Raw genomic sequence first — 23454 nt, forward strand, 5'->3', positions numbered from 1 at the left:
ACAGAGAGACAGAGACAGAGAGAGACAGAGAGACAGAGACAGAGACAGAGAGACAGAGACAGAGAGACAGAGAGACAGAGACAGACAGAGACAGAGAGAGACAGAGAGAGTGTGTGGTGGTGCACACTTTTAATCCCAGCACTCCAGAGGGGGAGGCAAGTAGATCTCTGTGAGATCGAGGCCAATCTGGACTACATAGTGAGGAACCAACCTCAGCTGGAGCTACAGGGAGACCTTGTCTCAAAAAGTCCAAAAAAGTTCTTTTAATTAAAAAATAAACCAGTTATATGTCCAACATACAATGGCACTGAGTAAACATTCTCATTCCATCAGACACAAACAGGGATATAGCAAGGAAAGATTGGACCAAAGAGAGAACTAGGTCCAGTAGAACAAATGCCAAATCCTGCCACTCCCTGTCTGGCATCTGGAGCTCATGATGGGATTTTCTGGCTCCAAGGGCTTGAATAACCTCTGTCTCTTCATCTCTGCTGCCTATAGTGGGGGCATCTTTTTCTTGGGCTGTATCCACTCTATGCCTATGGTTTTCCTCAATGAATATCTTATGATCGTGTCATCTCCAACATTCTATGTTCTGCACTGCAACTTAGGTTCACTTTATAGCTTTATGCATTGGCCTCTTAAGGCCTTCTTCTGGGGACTCCAACTCTTCCACATCTTGACTGACCTAATGGCTTTTAGGAAACTTGGTGCAAGCCTTGATAATGCCCATCAGTCTTGCATTTTTCATGTTTATAAAACCATTGCCGGGAGATGGAGATATGGCTCAGTGGTTAAGAATGTATGCTTCTCTTGCAAAGGACCTAAGTTTGGTTTGCAGCATCCACATCCAGTGACTCCAGGGAATCTGGAGCTCCAGGGAATCTGAGGCCTCTGGCTTCCATGGGCACCAGTACTCACATGCACACACACCCCAACACACCTATATGTAATTTAAAATACAATAAATATTTTTAAAATAAAATAAGTGCTATATGGATGATGATGCCAAGTTCTGCTGCCACTTCTAGTTATAGCCTGGCACCCTTAGACCACAGTTGTTGAGACTTCTGAGTTCTGACCCTGGAGGAACACTTCCCTGCAGCACCACAATGTGGCACTTCTAAGCTACATTAGTTGTATATACCAAACAATCAGTCTGCCTCTTAGAATTAGTTTTAAGGTAAAGAGTAGACCCAAACTCTGAGACAACCATTTCTTCAAATGTGTCATGGAACTGTGCTCCCAAATTGGGCTTCACCCATATTTTTAATCAAACCATCTCTCCAGCAACAATTTGGGAAGTAGAAGCTACAATCGACCCTTATTTTATCAGACAGAGAATCTTGCACTTTTATCTCAAGGTCTAAAATACCTCAAACACACAGTATCAAGCAGACTACCCAACTATTCTCACTGTTTTCAATGAGAATACCACACCTCTTCCACCATTTCAATATTCCAATCAAGAACTCCCATATTCATTTAGTATCTTGCATGGGGTCCCCAAATATCAAGGTCAAGTGCCCAGGTTACAAGACGAGCACATGGATAACGAGCTTGTTTCTGTTATAAAGAGTAGCTTCTTGATACAAGATAAAGTAAAATTCATTAGTTCAGAATCTGTCCATACTAAGTCATTCCTGCACATCCCTAAATGGTTGTTTTAGAATCAGGAAACCTGTCTTCAAATTTCCTCTCCCAAATAAATTAGTTCATTACTTTTTAATTCAATCTTAAGTTCTCAAGCAGAATAAAGCCAGCTATTTTGCCAGACTACAACTCAAATGGCCTTTAGCCCAATTCTTTAAAAGATCCTTGTCCTCTGGTCTCGTGAGCTGGGCCTCCATTGTTCACATTTCTCTCGGCATTCTGGTCTTTCAAACTCCCACCAAAATCACCCATGAAGCTCTGCTTACAGCATTCCAGGACTTTTGCAACCCAAAGTTCTAAATGTGTCCACATTCTTCCCACAAACCGGTTTCAAAGGCTCTTAACCCACAAGGTCCGTCTTATCCTATCAATGACCCCACTCATTGATATCCATTGTCTGTGTTAGTTACTATTCTCCCACTGTGTCAAGATTCCATTTAAGAAGGAACCTAAGGAAGAAGAGCTTATTTGGGCTTATTTGATTGAGGTTACAATCATTGTAAGGAAGTCGTGGTGGCAAGAGCATGAGGCAGCTGTTTAAATTGATTCTATAATCAGAAAGCAGAGAGAAATGGAAACTAATGCAGCTCGCTCTCTCCATTTGATTCTGTCTGAGACCCCTTCCCAAGTGATGGTGCCATGCACATTTAGGGTAGATTTTCTCACCTCAATTAATTCAGTCTAGAAACACTGTCATAGACATGGTCAGAGATTTGTCTCCTAGGTGATTTGTCTCCTAGATCTGACAAACTGACAATATTAACTATCACATCCATCCTTCTGGTGAACAGAGTAGCTTAAATAAGCTTCATCTTGTGTTTAGGGAGGATTTGTTTTATAGTATTTTCTAAAATGGATGCAGTTTGAGTCTTTTCCTAGTTTTCTGTTCTTTCTATTGTACTACCAAGAAAGCAAAGATGGGGCTGGAGAGAGGGCTCAGCAGTTAAGAGCACTGGATGCTCTTGCAGAGGACCTGGGTTTGATTCCCAACATCCACAACTAATAACTGTATGTAACTCCAGTTCCAGGGAAATATGATTGCCTCTTCTGACCTCCATAAGCATTTCATGACATGAGTATACTTACACACATGAAAGCAATACACTCATACAAAAAAATAAAAATAATAAAATATTTTTTAAAAAGAAAGCAAAAGTGTTAGAATACCAAGCTTTAAATTACTATTTGCCAAATTTTACTTTGCTAAACACTTAATATGTAGTCTACTGTATAACTACTAAGGAAAGCCTAAACTAAAACAGTAGAAGGAAATGTGTAGATGTCAGATACATGTATAATTTGGCACTTGAACAGAAGAAAACTAAAAATTAACCCAACATTGACTATTATTTATCGAAAGGATAATTACTTGTGAAAAATTTAAGAGCTTTAAATGAGATCAACTATAGTATTAGAAAAGACAACCAAACTCCAGGAACATGTGATTTCTGAGGTAGAAGAATGAACTAAAGATGTTTAGAAGTTCATAAAGACTGCATTGGAAGTAAAATAGACATTTTTCTCCAAACATTTTAATAAAATTGGATTTAAAGATTTGGAAATGTTTCTCATGGTGTCCAAGGTAATTGACTTTTTAGAACTCACTGATAACAGTTATTGGAGTGTCTAGTGAAATCACAAATGTACTGGGGGTCACTGTAGGAGTCCCAAACTTTAATAAAACCAGATTTGTTGACAGTGGGCTCACCTAATGAGTAGATAACCTTTCCTCTTGAGGGGGTGATCCTTCAGGAGTCCACCACACATCCCAATCACAAAGGTTCTATTTTTCTAGCACCTTAGTTGTTTAAGAACATTAAGAACACCATGAAGCATGACAAAGTATATTAACTTTCTCACTTGGTTACTTAATTAATATGTAGATGATGTTATTTTCCTTTCCTTGATACTGCCAAAGATACTCAGGAGTCAATACCAAGAAATAGGAAAAGTAATGGAAGTTCATTTTCTTCTCTACTTTCATCAGCAGTGACGAACTGGATGCTTTCATTACACAGCTAGTCATGGAGGTGGTGATACTGTTTCTATAAACCACTTTCTCGAGAAATTCGAAATTCAGTCTTCTTACAGCTTTATGGGCTAGCCATAGCACAACATGATGGAATCCTTAGTTTTAGAAGCAAAATTAGAAGCTTAAGAATACTAATTTTATTCTTTAAAAAATTATTATTTTTATTTTACATGTGTGCGTGTATTGCCTGCATGTGTGTAAGTGTACCCATGTCATGAAATGCTCACAGAGTTCAGAAGAGAACATTGAACCCCTTGGAACTGGAGTTATGGATGGTTGTTAGCTGTCATGTGGGTGCTGGGAATTGAGCCTGGGTCCTCTGCAAGACCAGTAAGTGCTCTGAACTGCTGAGCCTTCTCTCCAGTCCCTAATTTTATTCTTAAAATTGTAAAAATCAGGTTTTAATCCTGAACCTTTGACTGAAAACTCTCATTTTTCCCACTAAATCATACCATATATAGTTGTCTGTTTTTCCAGTCCCCCAAAATTAACTGTAGACAAGTATTTTAGCACTTCTGACAATTTGTACTCACTATCAATGAGTACAGACTCACCTTCTAGGGAATGGCTAGTATTCTCATGGTGATTTCAGTCCCACTAGACTCAAATGATGATAGAGATCATATCTTCCAGAATATTCAGTTATGATGCAAGTGAGCAATCTCACTACCTTTCCTTCCTTCCTTCCTTCCTTCCTTCCTTCCTTCCTTCCTTCCTTCCTTCCTTTCTCTCTTTCTCTCTCTCTTTCATTTATTTATTTATTCATTAATGTATTTATTTGGGGCAGTGAACTTCAGGGCTTTACTGTGCAACAGGGAGGGATACACTTTTGCCTGACCATTCCCAAACTTTTAAATTCTTATCACTGAGATTCTTTATGATCTCCATATGGACTTTTAAGACAATATACCTAGGAAAACTCAAGCTTTCTTCCTTTAAACACAGACAACATCATTTACATAATTCATTTTACAGTAATGGTGAAAATTGCCCTAGAAATGGGGTTGGAGAGATGACTGAGCAATTAAGAGCAATGACTGCTCTTGCAGAGGACCCAGGTTTGATTCCCAGCATCCACATGGCAGCTAACAACCATCCATAACTCCAGTTCCTGGGGATCTGATGCCTTCTTCTGACTTCTGCAGGCATTGCATGACACAGGTACACTTACACACACGCAGGTAGTATACTCAAAGACATAAAATAAAAATAATAAAATATTTTAAAAAGAAAACTATCCTAGAATTTATTGCTAAATGTTCCTTTTAAATGACTTTACTAAACATCTTCACTGTCCTGGTGACCTCTTGTTCTTATTTTCTTGGTGTATACCATGTCTTTTCCTCCTTTGGAATTTCTGCACCGTTCTCAGAACCTCAAGTTGTTCTCAGCTTAGGTCCACTGTCCAAAGTGATCCCAGTCTTTCTGGAGCTCAAACACCTAACATCTCTTTCCAGAGACTCTTTTCTCTTACTGAGTCTTTATCTGAATTTCCACGTCTTTCCCACTTGTTTTCTCCTGGGCCACCTGAGTCTGGGAGATCACACTCTGTCGTGCAGACCTCAACCACGGTCTTTTCCTATTGATTTTGCCTCTAGATGCAGACTTCTTGACTGTATCGTCTGGGTTCTGCAGCTCCATCTCCTGGGAGTTCACAGTCTTCTTTTCATTTCTCTTTATCTTAGTTTCAGGTCTTTGCTGTTCTTCATTGGTTTTCTTTCAGTATCTGGCAGCTCACTTCTTAGCTACTTTCCACAACAGTTGGAATGATTTAATATTCCACTAAATGAATCCAAACAGCCCTATGTTGATGGTCTTTACTGTTATATATTATACATAGATTAATGTGATGAATCATATTTTTTTTCTATGCCAGATTTCCCACAAAACGGGCCAGCCGACTTTGAAAATGTAAACCTTAGTTTAGAAAGAAGTACTCTGTAGTTCATTCTTTTGCAACAGGGAACTGTGGGAATTGGGGACAAGACTTCCTTGCCGTGCAGAACAGGCTTGCAAAAGCAGAATGTGCAGTAGCCCTGCGGCTTTCCAACTAATGTTAAGGAGCCTCTCACCATTGGGGCAGCAAAAATGCTCTAATATCTTTCTGAATATATTGAATACATTATGACTCTCTCTTGCCCTCTCTTATTTGTGCGTGTGTGTGTGTGTGTGTGTGTTTGTGTGTGTGTACTTTGGGTTGATTTCCAAGGTATAAATAAACAAGTTGCCCTTGTAGTTTAAATAATGAATGCTAAACATATACAGGAATTATAAAAATTGCATTTCTGCAATTTTTGTTTACTTTACATTTCTTTGTTTGTGAGACAGGGTCTCCCCTGTTGCCCCAGGTAGCCTGGAATGCTCTATGTAGACCAGGTTAGCCTTAACCTCACAGAGATTTGCCTGCCTCTGCCTCCCTAGTGCTGGGATTAAAGATGTACACCACCAAGTCCAGCTGGTTTTACTACAATTTCATCCTTCAAATTATAAGACCTCATGTTAACATATGGTTAAATGATTTTGATTGTCACCTAATATGAAATGTATTCAGCAATGGTGTCTTAGAACAGACTTGAAAGGGAGTTCTGTAAAGTTATTATTGTGATCTTTGAAGTCATACTGCCTGGGTTCGAATCCCATCTCTGCCACTAGTTACATGTCACATTGCATTGCATTTCCAGTTTCTTTACTCAAACAATGGGATATTAATATAAATAGTACTCACCTTACCTGTGTCTTGTGAGAATCGAAGGAATTATCATGCACACAGCATTAGAACAATTCTTAGAATATAGTAAGGACTATGGTATCATTTTCTATTATTAGAAACTTAAATGTAGCATATTTAACTTTAGTAGATGGCTCTTTTCATTAATTTGTTTTCATATGGTTATATAATCTTTGAAAACTAGATCTCAGTCACTGAGGTTAGTCTCTGCTACATGTTTATTATAGTCTTTCAAACATCTTTTATCAAAACTACAACATCTGACATTTCTAAAATAATCACATTAATCTCCTTATACCAATGCAATCTGTACTACTAAATATATGAATGTTGAAATCACAAAATCAGAGATATCAGCTGGTGACAGCTGTTGCCTTTGCTAGGAAAAAAGATGGGATCAGTAGAAGCCAAAATAATTAATATGTTAAAAATGTAACAAATACCATTATTTCATAGCACCTGATTCTTAGATGCTTTATCTCATTGGTATTCAAATAAAACTCTGCAGTGTGTTTGTTTTCATAATTCCATCATAACACTGTCCTTCAGCTTCCATTTTCCCTTTAGATAAATCTTCCTATCTCCACATTACTTGCAGATTCAACTATTATACATTCGGGAATCTTTATATACATTAATATTACTGAATAATTGATGCCCAGCATACTCAGTCTTAAGTTTAGAATCTGTTTCATTTGGCATCTCAAGCTTTTGGAAAGTACTGTGTCTTTATATCCCAGCACTCAATAACCATTGATAGCAACATGGGCACGACAGGAGGAGAAAAATTGCACTTGCAGAAAGCATTACTGATCCACTTCTCAAAGCCTATTATAAAGCCACAGCACTGTACTTTGGGACATGAGTTATGTGGGTCCACTTCGGCGGCCATTGCTGCAGAAGCTTGATGAATACAGCACTTCTCAGCTGCATTTTATCCCCTATGAGTTAAAGCACAGTCACTACATATCTGTCAAACTGAGTGTAAAACACAGCAGAAAACACTATTAATTATCCCTTAAACTTGTACTTAAAAAATAAAAGCAACATTTGTTAACTGCCTGCCATGTACTAAATGCCCTTACAACTTACAGTTCTTAGAGCATCTTTTCAAAATAACTATTACTTATACCTATTTTATGCAGGTGCTTAAAACTACCCAAGACTATGCATAAGAGATCATTCTTTCCCAGATTCCCAAATGCCATGTTCCTGGTCTAGAGCATCTGCAGTTTCCACCCTGGAAACTGCACTCCTCACCCTGCTGTTGACTTCTGTGACAGATCTCAGTATTCGCAACGAATTGTAACATCTCCTTTCTGGCTATAGACAATTGACTCAAAAGAGTTACCTGACTCAATTACCAGCAAGTCTTCTCTAGCAGTTGCAACAGGGGATAATTTATCAGAGAAGAATCTTTAAATTTTTAATGTATTATTAATTTTTTGGACTTTTTGAGACAGGGTTTTCCTGAAGCCCCAGCTGGCCTGGAACTCACTATGTAGAACAGGCTGGCCTTGATCTTACAGAGTGCTGCCTCTGCCTCCCGAGTGTGAGTGCTGGGGTTAAAGGCATGCACCTCCATGCTTGGCTCCAGACTTTTAATGTATTAGTTTATGCTTGTAAATAATACATACAATGAGTATGATAAATATAAATAGTCATTATAACTGAACCCCTGGTAGATCCAGAAGTCATTGTGACACCTAAGAATCACCTTTCCCTAGGAATCTTCCCAGCTTTTTCTCTTATCCCATCCCCCACTCTAGCCTTAACCATTTACCCAAACATGTATTTACTCTTCTCTTCCATTAAAAAAATTATATTTGGGGGCTGGAGAGATGGCTCAATTGTTAAGAGAACTGGTTGCTCTTCCAGAGGACCTGGGTTCCATTCCCAGCACCCACATGGTGGCAAACAACCATCTGTAACTCCAGTTCCAGGGGATCTAAAGCCTTCTTCTGGCCTCCATAGGCTTTGTACAACACAGGTGCACTTACATACAAACAGGCAAAACACTCATACACATAAAATAAAAATAAATTTTTAAAATGTATTTGACATTCACATGTTTTATAAAGACTACATAGATTATAGTCTGGTTGCTTATAAATACCCAATAATTTTTGTTGAGTAAGTCTCAGCTATTTCTATTTTTTCTATTTCTTCTTTCATATTTGTCTTTTCATGTTTATCTCTATAGTCCTGTGTGAACCAGAAGAAAGACAGCCTCTTCTTAAATAAATTTCCCAGTTTAGCAACTGGCAGAGCCTTCTAGCCAGTCACTAAAGCCATGAAGGAAGCTTGATGGCATCCTTTCTAGCTGCTGCCTGGCCCTCCACCTCCTGGTGTGCAGTGCCACCTCACCTCTCCATCGTCACTTCCATGTCTCTCCCAGCCCCCCTCATCTCTGGCCTGGAAAGCTGTCTTTAACCTTTTTCTGCTCCTACTCCTGATGCCTAAATTTGTGTTCCACTTTAGAGTCAAAGTGATTTTCATAGTCATCTAGTGTTCTTGCTTAGAACACTATGTGACTTCCCACTACATTTAAAAAAATATTGCTTCTCCCTAAGGACTTCAAATCATACATGCTATGATCTCTAGCTGACCTTGACTTAGTACCCTACTCCTTGCAGACCTCTGTACTTGCTGTTTCTGTCACCCTCATACTTTTCCCCAAGATCACTGTGTGAATTTTAAAACATTAGTCACCTGCACACAGAGGCTGTTTCTAACCAACTCACTTGGAGTAGCAGTTCTCTTGGCCATCACTGATCACATTCATTCTACTGACCTGTTGACTGTCCATCCAGCTAGTTTTATAAGTTCTATGAGGGTAAGAATCTTGACTTTGTTAGACATTATTCTTACACTTTATAAAAAAAGGGGGAGGCAAGGAAGATTTTTTTATTCAAGACAGTTGCAATAAAGGAGAAAGATCAGACTCAGCTCCAAATACAACCAGGGGAGTTACAAGGAGGAGAGTTAAAAGGAGAGGGGGCATTGTGTGGAAATTTACCAAACTGATCTGAAAGAATTCTTCTAAAGAAGCCAAAACTTAGATGTTAAATGAAGGAGATAAAAACATATATCCAGGTACGAGAGTTGTTCTAAGCTGACTTAGCAAGACTGTTTTGTAATAATCAGGTTGGACAAGCCAAGAATAGAAAAAGGCCACCCACGAATTAAGAAGAAAGCTCAGAGGAGCCTGACTGAAGTTTGGTAATGGAGATCATCTTTGTTAACTTCTTGCTATTTTCTATATCTCTAAAGAGGTATCGAAATATAGGGAAAGCTACAAATTAAGACAAAAATAAATGTTTTATTTTCTTTTACCTACATGAAGAGAGGTAAAACAAAGAGCTGAAATCACTTTTCTTGAGACAGAGTCTCACTAAGTAGCCCTAGCTGCCCTGGAACTTACTATGTAGGCTGGCCCCAAATTCACTGAGATCCACCTGCCTCTGCCTCTGCCTCTGCCTCAGAAGTGTTGGAATTAAAGGTGTGTACCACCACATCTGGCACTGAAATTCCTTTTAATAATATCCTTCACTTGATGTATCACTTCCAAATTTTATCATTTCAATGGATAATATAAAATTATTAATGAAATATTATCAATTCTTTTCTTATAGATAATATCATAAACAGAACTGAAAATGTAGCTGAGTTGTAAGGAACTTGCCTGACATGAGCAAGGTTCTGGGGTCAATTCTTAGCAGTAGAAAGAAGAAAGGCAAGGAAGAGAGAGAGAGAGAGAGAGAGAGAGAGAGAGAGAGAGAGAGAGAAGGGAGGGAAGGAAAGAAAATAGAGGCGGGAAGAGAGGGAAAAGGGAGAGGACAGAGACAGACAAGGATAGATCAGCAATCAATGTATAACTACGTGATGGGCAGCTCAGTCTAAAGGCTAGAATAGCAACTGATCACAAGGTATGTAGTAAATGTTTATTGGATACATGCATGGATGAATTAATGATAGAAATCCATTCATAGAAATGGCAGTTTCCTTCCCTACAAATGGTTAGGATATGATGTTGCCAGGTTTTACTTTTGAGTATTTATTGATTTGGGAAGGAATGAATAATCCAAGTAATAAGAGGACACCACATCTCAAATACTTGGTAAACTATAAAATAATGATAGAAAAATACGTTCTATGCATGTAGGTATTTATTATTGTAGCTTTTGCCAATTACACATCATTTTTATCCATCTTTTTTTAATGTATGTCACTACAATTTTCACACTTTCTGTGCAAAAAATTATTTAAAATATCTGAATTTTTTATTCCTTCAGTTCATCTTTGGTTTCTATATTAAATAATTACAGGTGCTACCATTTGGCATTATTTATTCCCTAGAAAACACCAGAGTCATGGTTGCCAGATCCCTCTGCTAGGAACAGTAATACACTTGGACTTACTGTGCACAACCTAGCTTCAGAATGTTTCTTTATTGCATTATTTCTCCTCCCTCATCCAATGCCTTAAATTAAGAAAGAAAAATGGTGTGTTTTCTTATTTACCCACAGTTAGGATGTGTCTATCTATCTGACTTTCTGTTTCCATTGGTGTATGTTCAGCTGTAAAACTGATCTCTTCTAGTGAAATCCATTGTGACATTCACAAAAGCTGTCATTTCTGAGTAAGATCAACTAAATACCCACGAAAACAACCAAAAATACAGAGGATTTGTGAAAATATTTATGTGATATTCTGTCTATGTCTCATGTAGTCCCATTTGACATCTTTATAAATCCAGATTTAAAAATGTAGGCCCTAGAAAACTGAAGTATACTTTCAAATGAGAAAGATACTACATTTTCACTCCAGCCTGGTGAGTGATAGAAAAGAATGTAGCTTCCGTTGCTTCTGCTCCTGTAATTAGATTTCTTGATAGAGACATGAACATGTTTTTTTATTTTACTCTTGAATTTTACTCTTAAATTTTCTGGCATGCTTTATAAAGGCCAAATCAATGCTAAATCAGAGGTATTTACAACATCTACAAATTTAATCCAAAGAGGATACTTAAAAGCTCATATAGACCTAAATGATCTTCCCCCAGATGGTGAATTAATGTAATTTTAGCAGGAAGCAAAGTTGCACAAATATGCAATATTGAGGCCCTCCACTGATTTAATGTATCTTTTCCCACCACGCACAGATGTTGCTCATCACTTTGATGCCAGTTGTCTGTTTCTCTATATCCTATCAAGGGAAGACTGGGATTTGGAAGTTCAGGAAATCATGATTTATTGTGTTACTAATGATTTGTTTGAAATTGAAGCTTCTGTGAAACAAACACACACATATATAAATTGTATTGATTATGTTCTTTCTAGGGTTTGAAAGGTGACTTGGGTCCTCAAGGTGCACCTGGTCCAAAAGGAGAAAAGGTATTGTATTGACCCCAAAGTGTGTCAACCTTATCTTAAAACTCCTCCCTCCAAAAAGAGAAAGAAAAACAATGGAACGACTTATAGATATCATCTAGGTGCCAAACATTTTAAAATTAATGGAAGGCTATTGTGTTAAAAGCTTCTGAATGAGAAAAGCCTTTGGGCTCATTTAATTAGTTTGAAGAGACTGAATGTGCAATTACTAGTTGACACTAACTCAGGTTTTAAGACTTCCTTTTTCTCACCCTTGCTTAACAGCATGAGGTGTCCAAACTAGCGAAGGTGTCCTATGTCAAGGAGTTCAGTCAACAGCACTAAGCTGTCACCTTAATGATGAAGCAGGTGGCTTTGGGAGGAAGGAAGCTAACTTTGTGTCTCAGTCTTGTCTAAATGCTCCATTTCCAGCACTTTTCCCTGTGTTATTTCATAATGGCCTATTGGCAGGTGACCTTGCAGTCAGAATTGAGGAATATTAAAAGCAAGAATTGTGTGGAATGAGTTAATTGGGCAATTTCAGTTTCATGGAAATTGCATACATGTGTGTTTATGCTGCATTTTGTTCTTCATTCTCAGCATATTTAGCAGTTCATGTCTATCTTTAATATTTATTTCTTATTAGAGGTGATCTTGCAAATCAGTCTTAGTGGCTGATAAGCTATACTCGTGTTCCTTAACAACCTCTATTTTAATGCAATTGTTCCACAAATAATGGATATACAGTTTTAAAATTAGGGATAACTAAACTGACTGAGAAAAAAGAAAATCCTAAAGATCTCTCAGCATGACATCCCAAGATACACGGCACAAGCATATGGAATTCTATAACAAAAAGCACAGCAAAGACACTCATCCCTAAAGATGGAGAATGTTCATTAAATACATAGAGCTTCTGAGTCAATGAAACACAAAAGAGATACATAGTCAAGTTGTGGATACTTTTTAAAAGATTTTGAACAGTCACTATACACACCTGGAAATCTATATTTGCAAAGATCAACAAAGCAGTTTTAGCAGTGGAGAATACATAGATGAAGGAAAAGCCTCTTAAAGATGGTGACACATGTGATGCCCATTCATCAAAGCTTAGGAGAGGGTGTGGGAACTGCTCCTTGCAGCTGGAGGGCATGAAGTGGATTAGATCCATTTATTATTTCTGCTGATCCTCATACTAACTTTGTCAGAAAAATTATCTGTCCCTATGATGCTTCCCAGCTGCTCCACCGGCAAGTAACCATATTTGGAAAGATAATTTTTTGTTCTAATTTTGGATTAGCAGTCGAAAGAATTGAAAATTAGATTATTTTAGTTTTTCAAAACAAGTTCTGCTACTGCAAAAAGCATGAGGGCACACAAGGCAATTTTTATATCATGAGTCCTAAAAGGAATATAATAAATATCTCATTGTGCAGAGAGTTTTATCAAGTAAAATTCTATTTTTATGTCCTTCAAGAGTTATCTATAGATATTGCTTCTTTCTAGAAAGTCAGAAATAATGTGCAAAAAGGTGCTGCTGGTAATTGTAACTTTTCTTTCACATATTTTAGGGTGATATGGGACCTCCAGGGCCACCAGCATTAATTGTAAGTATTCTTGAAATGAAAATCAAATTTGAATTCTGTTATATTTGTTATTCACAATACATCATGACTGAAATGAAATTTAAATCAGAGTATTTCAAGAACTAATAGTGACCTTAGACTGTATCTAGAAAATTGCCTCATTTTGAAAATGGCCTCTTACTTGGAGCAGTGAAATTCTTTATCCAAGGTCTTAATACCTCACACAAAAGTTTGCAGTCAATATCCATCCTGAGCAATTTTCTTTATCCTTACCATGGTTCACACTTAATGGAAAAAAAAAAGACAGTTTTTATGATCATCTGTAGCCTGAGGTCTCTCAAATTTTAAGTTGATTTTACTTAATGACATAAATTAAACATCAGACATCAGTATTCAAGGGCACAGGGTGGTGACAAAGGTCAGGATTAAGGGTGAATACTCAGGATCTTGATGGAACTCTTGTCAATAACACATAGGACTTTCAAAGGCTCGTGATTTTATATATGTGTCTTTTTCTAGTATTTGAGCACTCCAGTAGGAATAATGTGTCAGTAATGTCTTTCCATATCATCTTTGTATCTGGCATTTAAAAGACAAGTATTTCATGGTATGTAGGTGTGATTTGAATGAAAATGTCACCTATAGACTTCAAGTATTTGGACATTTTGTCCCCAGTTGGTGGAACTGTTTTGAGAGGTCTTAGAAGGTGTAGCCATGCTGGAGGAAGCATGTCACTGGGGGCAGGTTTAGAGAGCTTTTAAGCCTTGCTGTATTTCAAGTCACTTTCTTGCTTCCTGTGCCTGAGTGAAGATATGAGAGCTGAGCTTCTGCTCCTCCTCTAGCCACCTCTACTCCATGCCTCCCGCCATGATGGACTCTTGCCCCTTCGGAACCATAAACTAAATAAATTCATCCTTTCATAAGTTGCTTGGTCAGTGTTTCTATCATAACGACAGAAAAGTAATTAATACAGTAGGGATCCAAAGACGCCAAACATCTGACTTACTATGGAATAACCAAGTTCTATACTTTAATTTTTTTATTTCAAAACTGAATAAAATTATTTCAGAAGAAACTTTTACCTTCATATCATTCTATTTTATATGTGTTGGTATTAAAAACTTACTTGGCAAGATTTAGAGTTCTTCAAGACACAGGGCTGTTTTTCTTTAGCCAATTTATATTTACAACCATTTCATTTAGTTATTTGATTTCCTAGTTATGTTCAACTCCTGTTTGAAGGCTGAAATGTGATCTCTGTTTATCATTTCATCTGAAATGTAGTTTTTGACCCTCAGTCAGAATATTGTATTGGACTTGGTCTACGTTGTTGGTCTTTCTTTAATTTCTTTCTGCTATTGAACACTAGTTGGATGACTCTGTGCCATTCACTTGAGTGAGACTTACAAAGCACAAGCTAATTATGAAATGAAATGCTGTATTTTATAAAGTAAAATAATAATATTATGTGGGTATTACTATTTGATATGCTTACATTAATTTCTGTACTCCCATAGACAGTCAACCATTATCTATAATAGGAATGAGCTGAGATGAACACCAAAAACTCAACTAAATATTTAATTGGTCTTATAATGCAGGTTAATATATTATTAATTGAAGTAATGGATAATAATCTTCCTTCTGGGAAGTCAAAATGACCAAGTGCACTATACTTGGATTAAATGAGACAGTGACATAGTTTTCCACAGTGAGTCTCAAAACTAGCTTCCCACTAAAATCAACCGGCTTGGAAAATACCAGCATTGGGTTTCTATCCCTTAAAATTCCACTTTAATAAGTCTGATGTGGGACCAGTACATTTTTAAAGCCCCACAGGTAAGATCTACATATGAAATTTGAGTGGACAACCATTGTTTATGGACACTAGAAGGGAACAACCTGTCATACTACCCACAAAATTCTTTTAGAATGTTGGAGTACTCTGGATTTTATTTGAAATCCAACTTAATGCACAGTAATAAAGAAATATCTCTTTCCCTTAGAGAGGCATACTAGTAAAAAAAAAAAACAAAACTGAAATTTGCTTGGTGAAGTAGAAGGGATTAGGGATAGGAATGTACTTTTGATTTCAACTTTAACCCAATCATTCAAGTACTCCAGAGGGCCCAGGTGCCTTAATGCTTCTCCAAATTTAATGAGCACAGGAGCCACTCAGAGATCTTGTTCAAGTGTGTAGTTTTTATTCTGTAAGTCTGGGGTTGAGAGCTGAGATTATACATTTTAGAAAGTTCCAGAGAAAAGCTGATGGTACTCTTGATCCTTGTGTCAAACTTTGAGTCACAGAGTTCAGTACTCTCTCTAGCTCACTGTCTAGATCAGTGGTTTTCCATGTTGACTGCACAGTAAAATCATCCCCAAAGACTTTAAAAATCTGATTATGGGCTGTACTATATACTGTAAAGTCAGAATTTCTAGGAAAGGGCCCATGCAGCAATCATTTTTAAAAGTAATTCCTACATAGCCAAGTTTGAAACTTCTTGTCCTGCAGGCATGCCTAATAATTTTCTTTCAACCTTTGCCTCTCAACTCTTGAGCAAATATTTTTGAATTCCCCATTAGTTAATATTTGCATCAAAAGAATATACCAAACCCAGTTACTTTCAGGAACCTTCACAAGAGGGCAGATTTTCACTAGTAATATCTAATGTTTGATTCCTGATTACTTCATTATAGAGGATGAACTTCAACCTACTACTGAGTTCAGCAATGATTTTTTTCCAGGGCATATTATTCTAGAGACTATCCAAGTTTACACAGGTGAGCTGTCCTGAAGAAAAAAGGTAAACATACTGGATAGCTTTCTCCCTCTAAATCATGCATTATTATTAAATTTAATATGAGTTTTTGTTTAACAAGAAATTAAGAGAAACAGCAATTGAGTATAATGTAACACTGGGTCCTGGTGCTACACAGGGAAATCTCTCTTGATATAGAAGTTTCATGGAGGGTTGAGTTTATACATTTATTTCAGTGTATCCCTGTGAATTACTGTGCTTTGGCTATTGACAGAAAATTTTAAAGTCAAGGAAAACCACATCATAATAAATCTAATGCAGTACATAAAACCATCTCTCTATTTTCATTAAATGTTATTTTTGTTTCTTATTTTGCTTTCTAACTGGTTATATGTAATTGGGTTTCAGTGGAGGAGATGAATAAAGGAGTAAGACAAGGCAAATTAACAACAAATAAAGACAATTAAAGTTAAAGAAATACTATGAAATACTCATAGCACTAAAAATAATTTTAGTCTGGAAGCAATTTCAGTATAAATGTTCACATCTCTTACCCTCCCCACCATCTTACTGCTCAGTCTCCTCCAGGACACCTTAGAAAAGCACCGTGGAGGACACCACTACCAAGAAAAAAGACCAAAGCAGCCCTGCAGTTTTCAAATGCAATCTCTATTAGATGCTTTTCTTAGTTGATGAACTTAGATCACATTCAGAATTTCAGAGTTGAATTCTTTTGATAACATTTGGATCTTTTCTTAGATTTATCTTCACAGGTCATACAGACAGACCTCCAAAGTGACTACATCAGGGGTAATCTTCCAAAAAAAAAAAAAGAGGGGAGGGAAGGAAAATCTAGGGACTGAAAACGTAGACATGTGCAGAAGTTATGGTTGTACTGCTTATATCTTTAACTTTTAAATCTTTTGTCAGTCTACTTGGCTTGAAAACTCTGAATTATAATTTTTGACATCAGATGAACAAACTTGCAAATCTTCTCAGTTACCTTCTTTAAAGCTTTTGGAGATTATTCTAAAAATAAAACATTAAGAAATACCCGCAAGAACAACCTGGTGAATCTGTGAGTGGAACAGAGTTTAGCGTCGTCAACAAATATGTTCTTCGGAGATACAGTAACAATACATTAAACTCAGCTTAGAAGAAAAACAAAATCCGTACAAATCCACTTCCATATTTTTTTCCTTTTCTGATTATCCGTGCACCTCTTTTTTTCTTTCTCATGACGATACCTTTAAATTACTGAGTGCTAACTTGCGCTATGAATTGGGCTCTTTTTCTCTCTGAAAATTTCATACATGTATACAATGTATTTTAATCATATCCACTCTTACTCTCCAACTATTCCCAGGACTCACCCTCAAGTCCCCTTCACATCTCTCTCCCACTCAGTTTTATGTCTTCCTTTTAGAAGTTTATTCATTTTTCATTTATTTATTTTTAACCCACTGAGTCCAATTAGTCCTTCCCATATGTGCATGGGTAGGGTATGTGGGTCATGCACCAGAACATGGAGAACCTACCAGTGTCCACACTCTCAAAGAAAAGTGACTCTCACACTTGGACATCCATGTTTGTTGCTGCTCTTTTCACAATACCTAAGAGATGGAAGCAACCTAAGTGTCCCTCAACTGACAAGTAGATAATAAAAATGTGGTTCATTTATACAACTGAGTTTTACTCAGCAGCAAAGAAAGATAGAATCATGAAATTTGCAGGTAAATGGATGGAACTAGAAACAAGTTATACTAAGTGAAGTAACACAGACTCAGAAAACAAAATGACATATGTTCTTCCTCATATGTGTATCCTAGCACCAAATCCTTAAAAGTGAGTATGTATCCAGACACAACTACAGGAACCAGGATAATGAAAAGGAACCAGGGAGTTAAAGGAAAAGAAAGACTCTGAAAGAGAAGAACAGTAGGAAACAGGCATTAATAAGGGAGATATGGATAAAAATTGCGTTATTGGAGGGGGGGGGGGGAGGGAGAGTTATACAAGGAACCTTGGGGATAAAGGGAAAGGAGGAGCTCAAGAGAGGTGGAACCACAGGAGAAGGGTATTATTAAGGGAGAAATGGGAAAAAATGGGAGCACCTTAAATGGGGAAACCGTGGTGGAAGGGTTAGACAATGAGATAAATAATACCTAGCTAGTTTAAAAAAAAAAAAAACAAAAAAACAGAGGAACCATATTAATCGAACAACCTACTCACAAATTATACATACAACTAGCTCAAGGAATACAATATATGTCTAGGCAAGGTTTATTTGAAAAGGTTTGGTCTTTGCCTGAGCTTTATCTACATAGCACATGATAATTAAAAGTTCCAGAATGGTGGAACTAACCTTCTTGGATATTTAACAGCCATACTTTGAGGCCTATACTAATCTGGTCAGAGGGACTTAAAAGACAGTTTTTGCTCCTTGCCCTCCAAGGTTGACTAAGTTCCAGGAGACTATGAGCATCTCTTAACATGTCCTGTAACTGTGGTGAGTGACCCGTCCTCTTGATCAAGGAGGCCATGGAGACCCCACTAAATGGACTTGAACCACTGTCAAGTCTACAAAGAGGAAGATCAACACAGAGACATATTTCTTCCATGCTTCCAAGTGAAACCAGCCACAGTCGAGCAGGATCTTTGACTTATCTTCACACAGATGGAACTGGTAAAAGAAAGAAGCCAGGGGCTCCTCCCTAGCCCCTGTGACCCCTGAGGAATAGATCCTCAAATGACCTTAAGAGCAAAAATAAAGTGTTTTATCTGGGCCAACTATATGGTCCTAAACACCCAAAAGGAAAGTATAACCAAAGATTAAAGGAATAAATATATCCTTTAAGAGTCTATGTATATAGCTAAAGGCTGCATAACAAGAAACAATGCCAAACAGGAGATACCTTCTTTTGAGTTGTTGGCCAAGGTGGCCCAAGAGACTCCAAGACAGTAACCCAGTATACAACTGGGAAAATGAACAGCAGACCCAAATCTTATCTAAAGGAATATTGGCAACTGATTGCTGCTGGATGAGGAAGAGATGATCTCCCTAAAACAAGGAACTCTAGATAGGCTGACTAGATTCAGCAGATGGACAAGCACTGGGGAATGGCTGAGGGCACAAACAACACAGTGGACAGTAACAGGGATGACAGAGTATATGGGTTTCAGTGGGGGTGGATATGGGAGGGTGCCATTTGGGATGTGGGTATATAGATGAATAACATTGTTTGTGATGTTCTGTCTGAAATACACACAAAAAATCAACAAATTTAAAAAATGAGTTATATTTGAGGAAGAAGCATAAAAATTTGCTTCATGTTAATTAGTAGAGGTGAAAAACATGACCACTGAAATCTACTTAATGATTTTATATTCATGTTCAGGTGCCCAGGATCTCAGAAAGTAACTGACTGTGACTAGTGATAATCAGATACATAAAGATTAAAGACACATGTGCAAACATTTAAGTGTTAATAGCATTAAAAATGAGTTTTTCTGTATGAAACAGTATATTTTAAAGTGAAATGGAGATCTTTTTTAAAGGTTAAAACCTCATTCAGTTTTATGTCTTGTAGGGTTTATACTGAGTTCAATGTTGTACAACTGTGTTAATTCAACTGTGAACCTAAAAATTTAGAGCCAATTTTGAAAGAGATGCATCTTTGCTCTGGAAATTGTTATTAAATATGTTAATGCTGTAATGAAATGCTTTTTCTAATCATGTGGTTATTAAGTACATAAAAGAAAGGAAAGTGACTCTCAAAATCCAGAGTGGTAGTGCATACCTGTAATCCCAGCAGTTGGGAGATGGAAGCAGGAGGATGAGTTCAAGGACATCTTCAGCTATATTAGCAGATTTGAGGCCAACCTGGGACACATGACACCCTGCCTTAAAAGAAGAAAAAGAAGTAGGGGTGGGAAAGAGAGGGAGAGGGGCAGGACAAAAGAAAGTGACCCTCCCCAGCAGCGATCCACTACCAACAGCCATGGGGTTTTGTCTCGGTTACAGTACCAGGTATGAAATCCCTCCTATGGAGCAGGCCTCAAAATTCAATCAGAAGGTTATTGGTTAGCCCAATAGTCATGCCACTGTTGCACCAGTGAGTACATCTTGTGTGGCAGGCCAGTAATGCAGCATTCAGGGTCCAGTGCTGGGTAAGACCATTGATGTCTTTTCCAGCAACCTGCATAGCTCCTTCTGGCACTATGTAAGCTAGACAGCAGAGAGAGCTTTCTGGTCAGTCACGATTGATTTCTCTATGTCCTAAAACAAAAATGTGTGGTGTCTTCAACAATAGTTGGAGGGCAACTAAGAACAATGGCAATATCCTGTGTTATTTTGGGTGCTTCTGGGGTCTCCCTGTCCAAGAACTCGTAGGGAGGTATCCTAGTCCTATCATTGAGATTTTTTTATATAATAACCTGGGAGCAGCATTCTTTATTAATGTGTGATATTACTGTTCAAACTCATTTTTAATAGTATTTTTAAATATTTTATTTATTATTTTTATTTTATGTGTATGCATGTATTGCCTGCATATAGATAAGTGCACCCATGTCGTGCAATGACAGCGGAGGATAGAAGAGGCTGTTGGATCCCCTGAAGTTACGGACAGTTGTTAGCTGTGATGTGGGTGCTAGGATTCGAACCTGGGTCTTCTGCAAGAACAGTCAGTGTTCTTAACCACTGAACCCCAAAATAGTATTTCTTAAATTAGCTTATAAACTGTCTTCTTCACACCTCCTTGGCTCTGGTTAATCTCTTTTCCCCCTTTCACCTCTCCTCTGTCCTTTCCCCCATTTAAACGTCTAGCTCCTTGTGTTTTCCTCCTGGTTTTACACATCATGTATGTTCTCCTGACCCCTCTTTCTACATTCCTTCACTAGATCACAAGAGCCTAGGTTTCCAGTTAGCTTCCTCATGGTTCTTCATTTCCATCAAGCCTTCCCCTGGCCCTCATTTTCCCCATCCCCATCCTTCCACTACCCGCTTGAACCCTTCTGTCCTCAGAACTCCCCCGTCTCTACCTTCACCTGCATTTGTCATGCCCCTCCCCAAATGTATCCCCTCACCAACTTTTGTTTCCCAGTTTCTACATGTACTTCGGGTTAAACATACAAGACATTTGAATTGAAACTAGGACTCTCGTATCAAAGAGAACATATGACTTTCGTCTTTGGGGACTGGGGTGACAACCTCAATATATATATTTTCCAGTTTATCCATTTACCTGAAAATTTCATGCTTTTATTTTTATTTACAAATGATTAAAACTCCATTGTATATGTTTACCACATCATTATCCATTCCTCAGTTGATGGGCATCTAAGTTGATTCCACTTCCTAGCTGTTGTGAATAGAGCCACATGAACATGGGTGTTCAAGTATCTATTTAGTAAGATATAAAGTCCTTTGGGTACGTGCCCAGTTGAGGTATAGCTGGGTCATACTGTAGTTATAATTTCAATCTTTGAGAAATCTACAGTGACTTCCAGAGTGGCATCACTGGTTTATCCCATACCTATAGTATATGAGTTCACCCCTGTCCCCACATCCATACCAGCATTTGGTGTCATTTGTATTCCTGATGAATAAAGTTCTAAAGAACTAAGTATAAAACTTATCTAATTTGTTGATTGATTATTCTTTTATATCATTTCTTATATACCAAACTGATAACCATTTAAAAATACCACAAAGTATTAGACCACCAAAATAACAGTAACAGTAATGAATGGTGATTGTTGTACTGGGGACCAAACAGAGCTCTGTGCCTGCTAAACACACACTGTACCACAGAGTTACACCCCTAACCCAATGGTAATTATTGATTAAGTACCTACTATTTTTTATTATCCCCTCTTAAACAAAACTGTGTGTTAAAAAATTATTGTTACCAAATCACTTGTGGAAAGAATTAGGACAAAAAACTCTAAGCTTGCCCAAATTTACAGGGAGAGATAATTGACATTGCTGAGATTCAAACACTATGTCGGCATTTCTACAACTGCTACTGCAATCATTATTTAACTCTTCCAGATTAGGAAGTAATGAGATTTTAAAAAACATTCTTAACTATCACAAAATTTAAAAATTTTAATCTAACTTCCTTTTATCTATAAGCAATGGTTTTGAAAAAAAAGTGCCTAAGCAATATGACTCCATGATATATCCCATTTTCAGTGAAGGCCATGCTTGAGCACTACTCACCTTATATAACTATCCCAGTGTAGCAAATTCAAGATATTTAGGCAAGAACTACTTAAATATTGTTTAATGCAGAATATGGAATATAATGAATGCTGTACTTTTTATTTAAAGTAAATGAGTATTAATAACCAGATTCTTGTGATTTTATTTTAATATAACTTTTATCAAATTGTTTCCCAAATTTCATACTATATACTCTGATTATATTTAGGTCCTCTCCCAAATATGGCACCCCTGATCAACAACTTCAAGAGAGGGAGTCCATTCCTGTCATTGAGCTTTTACTTTGCTAGCCTATGGGGTCTAATGTGGGCAATGCCCCCTTGTTATAAGGCAACTCCTTTTAATCTCTTTTTATAATGTATATACTTTTAAGAAGCTCTCATAGTGATAGGTTTGCATTTTTTTCTAAAGGCCTTTGGTTAGCTATCCTCCCCATATTCTCTCCTTTGCTCTACGCTCCCATTCCCCACCCCATCTAAACTTTCCTACTCTACTATTCTGCTTTCCCCTTTTATATCACTGCATTCAGCTTCCCCTCCCAGGAAGCCCTTCCACTCTCCCTTGGCCATTTATTAGTTTCCTGACCTCTCTGGATTTTCAAATTGAAAGATGCTTATCTAAGATTTTGAAACTGGCATCCAATTATGAGAGAGAGCATGTGACATTTGTCTTTCTGGTCTGGGTTACCTAGAAGCTTCAGTTTTTCTTAAGCAAACAAATGTTTTTAAATGCCTACATTTCTCTTTCACCCTAAAGGAGTTATTATATTAATGGTAACATCAGCTTCAGTCCATATTTCTGTCATAAGTGTGTACCTAAAGTCATATTACACTTTGCCTTTTTCATAAGTGGCATTCTTTTGGAAATAAATATTTACTGTATGTTATTTTCTTATTGGATTTTGAGCTTCCTCTGTGCAGATTTTACAGGTCAGAGTCATTCTTCTCAACTTGATCTGTAATGTACCACTAGGTAAAAATTTCACAATGATTAATACTTGAGGATTTTCCTGTAGTTGATGTTTTTCCATTATTAATAAAGTATAATGAATCAATTTGTGCTTTTCTCTCCCATGGACATAAAAAGTTTTAATAT

At 37.3% G+C, this 23454-nt stretch overlaps 1 protein-coding gene across 1 annotated transcript in view; it reads left to right on the forward strand.

The window, feature by feature from the left end:
- Col19a1 (collagen type XIX alpha 1 chain) overlaps positions 1 to 23454 on the forward strand; it is a 409660-nt gene that overhangs the window by 166361 nt on the left and 219845 nt on the right. Inside the window, exons 13-14 of the mRNA XM_008856281.2 lie at positions 11756 to 11809; positions 13357 to 13392. Coding sequence (XP_008854503.1) covers positions 11756 to 11809; positions 13357 to 13392 — 90 coding nt within the window. The remainder of the gene's footprint in view (positions 1 to 11755; positions 11810 to 13356; positions 13393 to 23454) is intronic.

Source organism: Nannospalax galili, unplaced genomic scaffold (assembly GCF_000622305.1).
Source record: "Nannospalax galili isolate Female #2095 unplaced genomic scaffold, S.galili_v1.0 scaffold206, whole genome shotgun sequence".
Lineage (NCBI taxonomy): Eukaryota > Metazoa > Chordata > Mammalia > Rodentia > Spalacidae > Nannospalax > Nannospalax galili.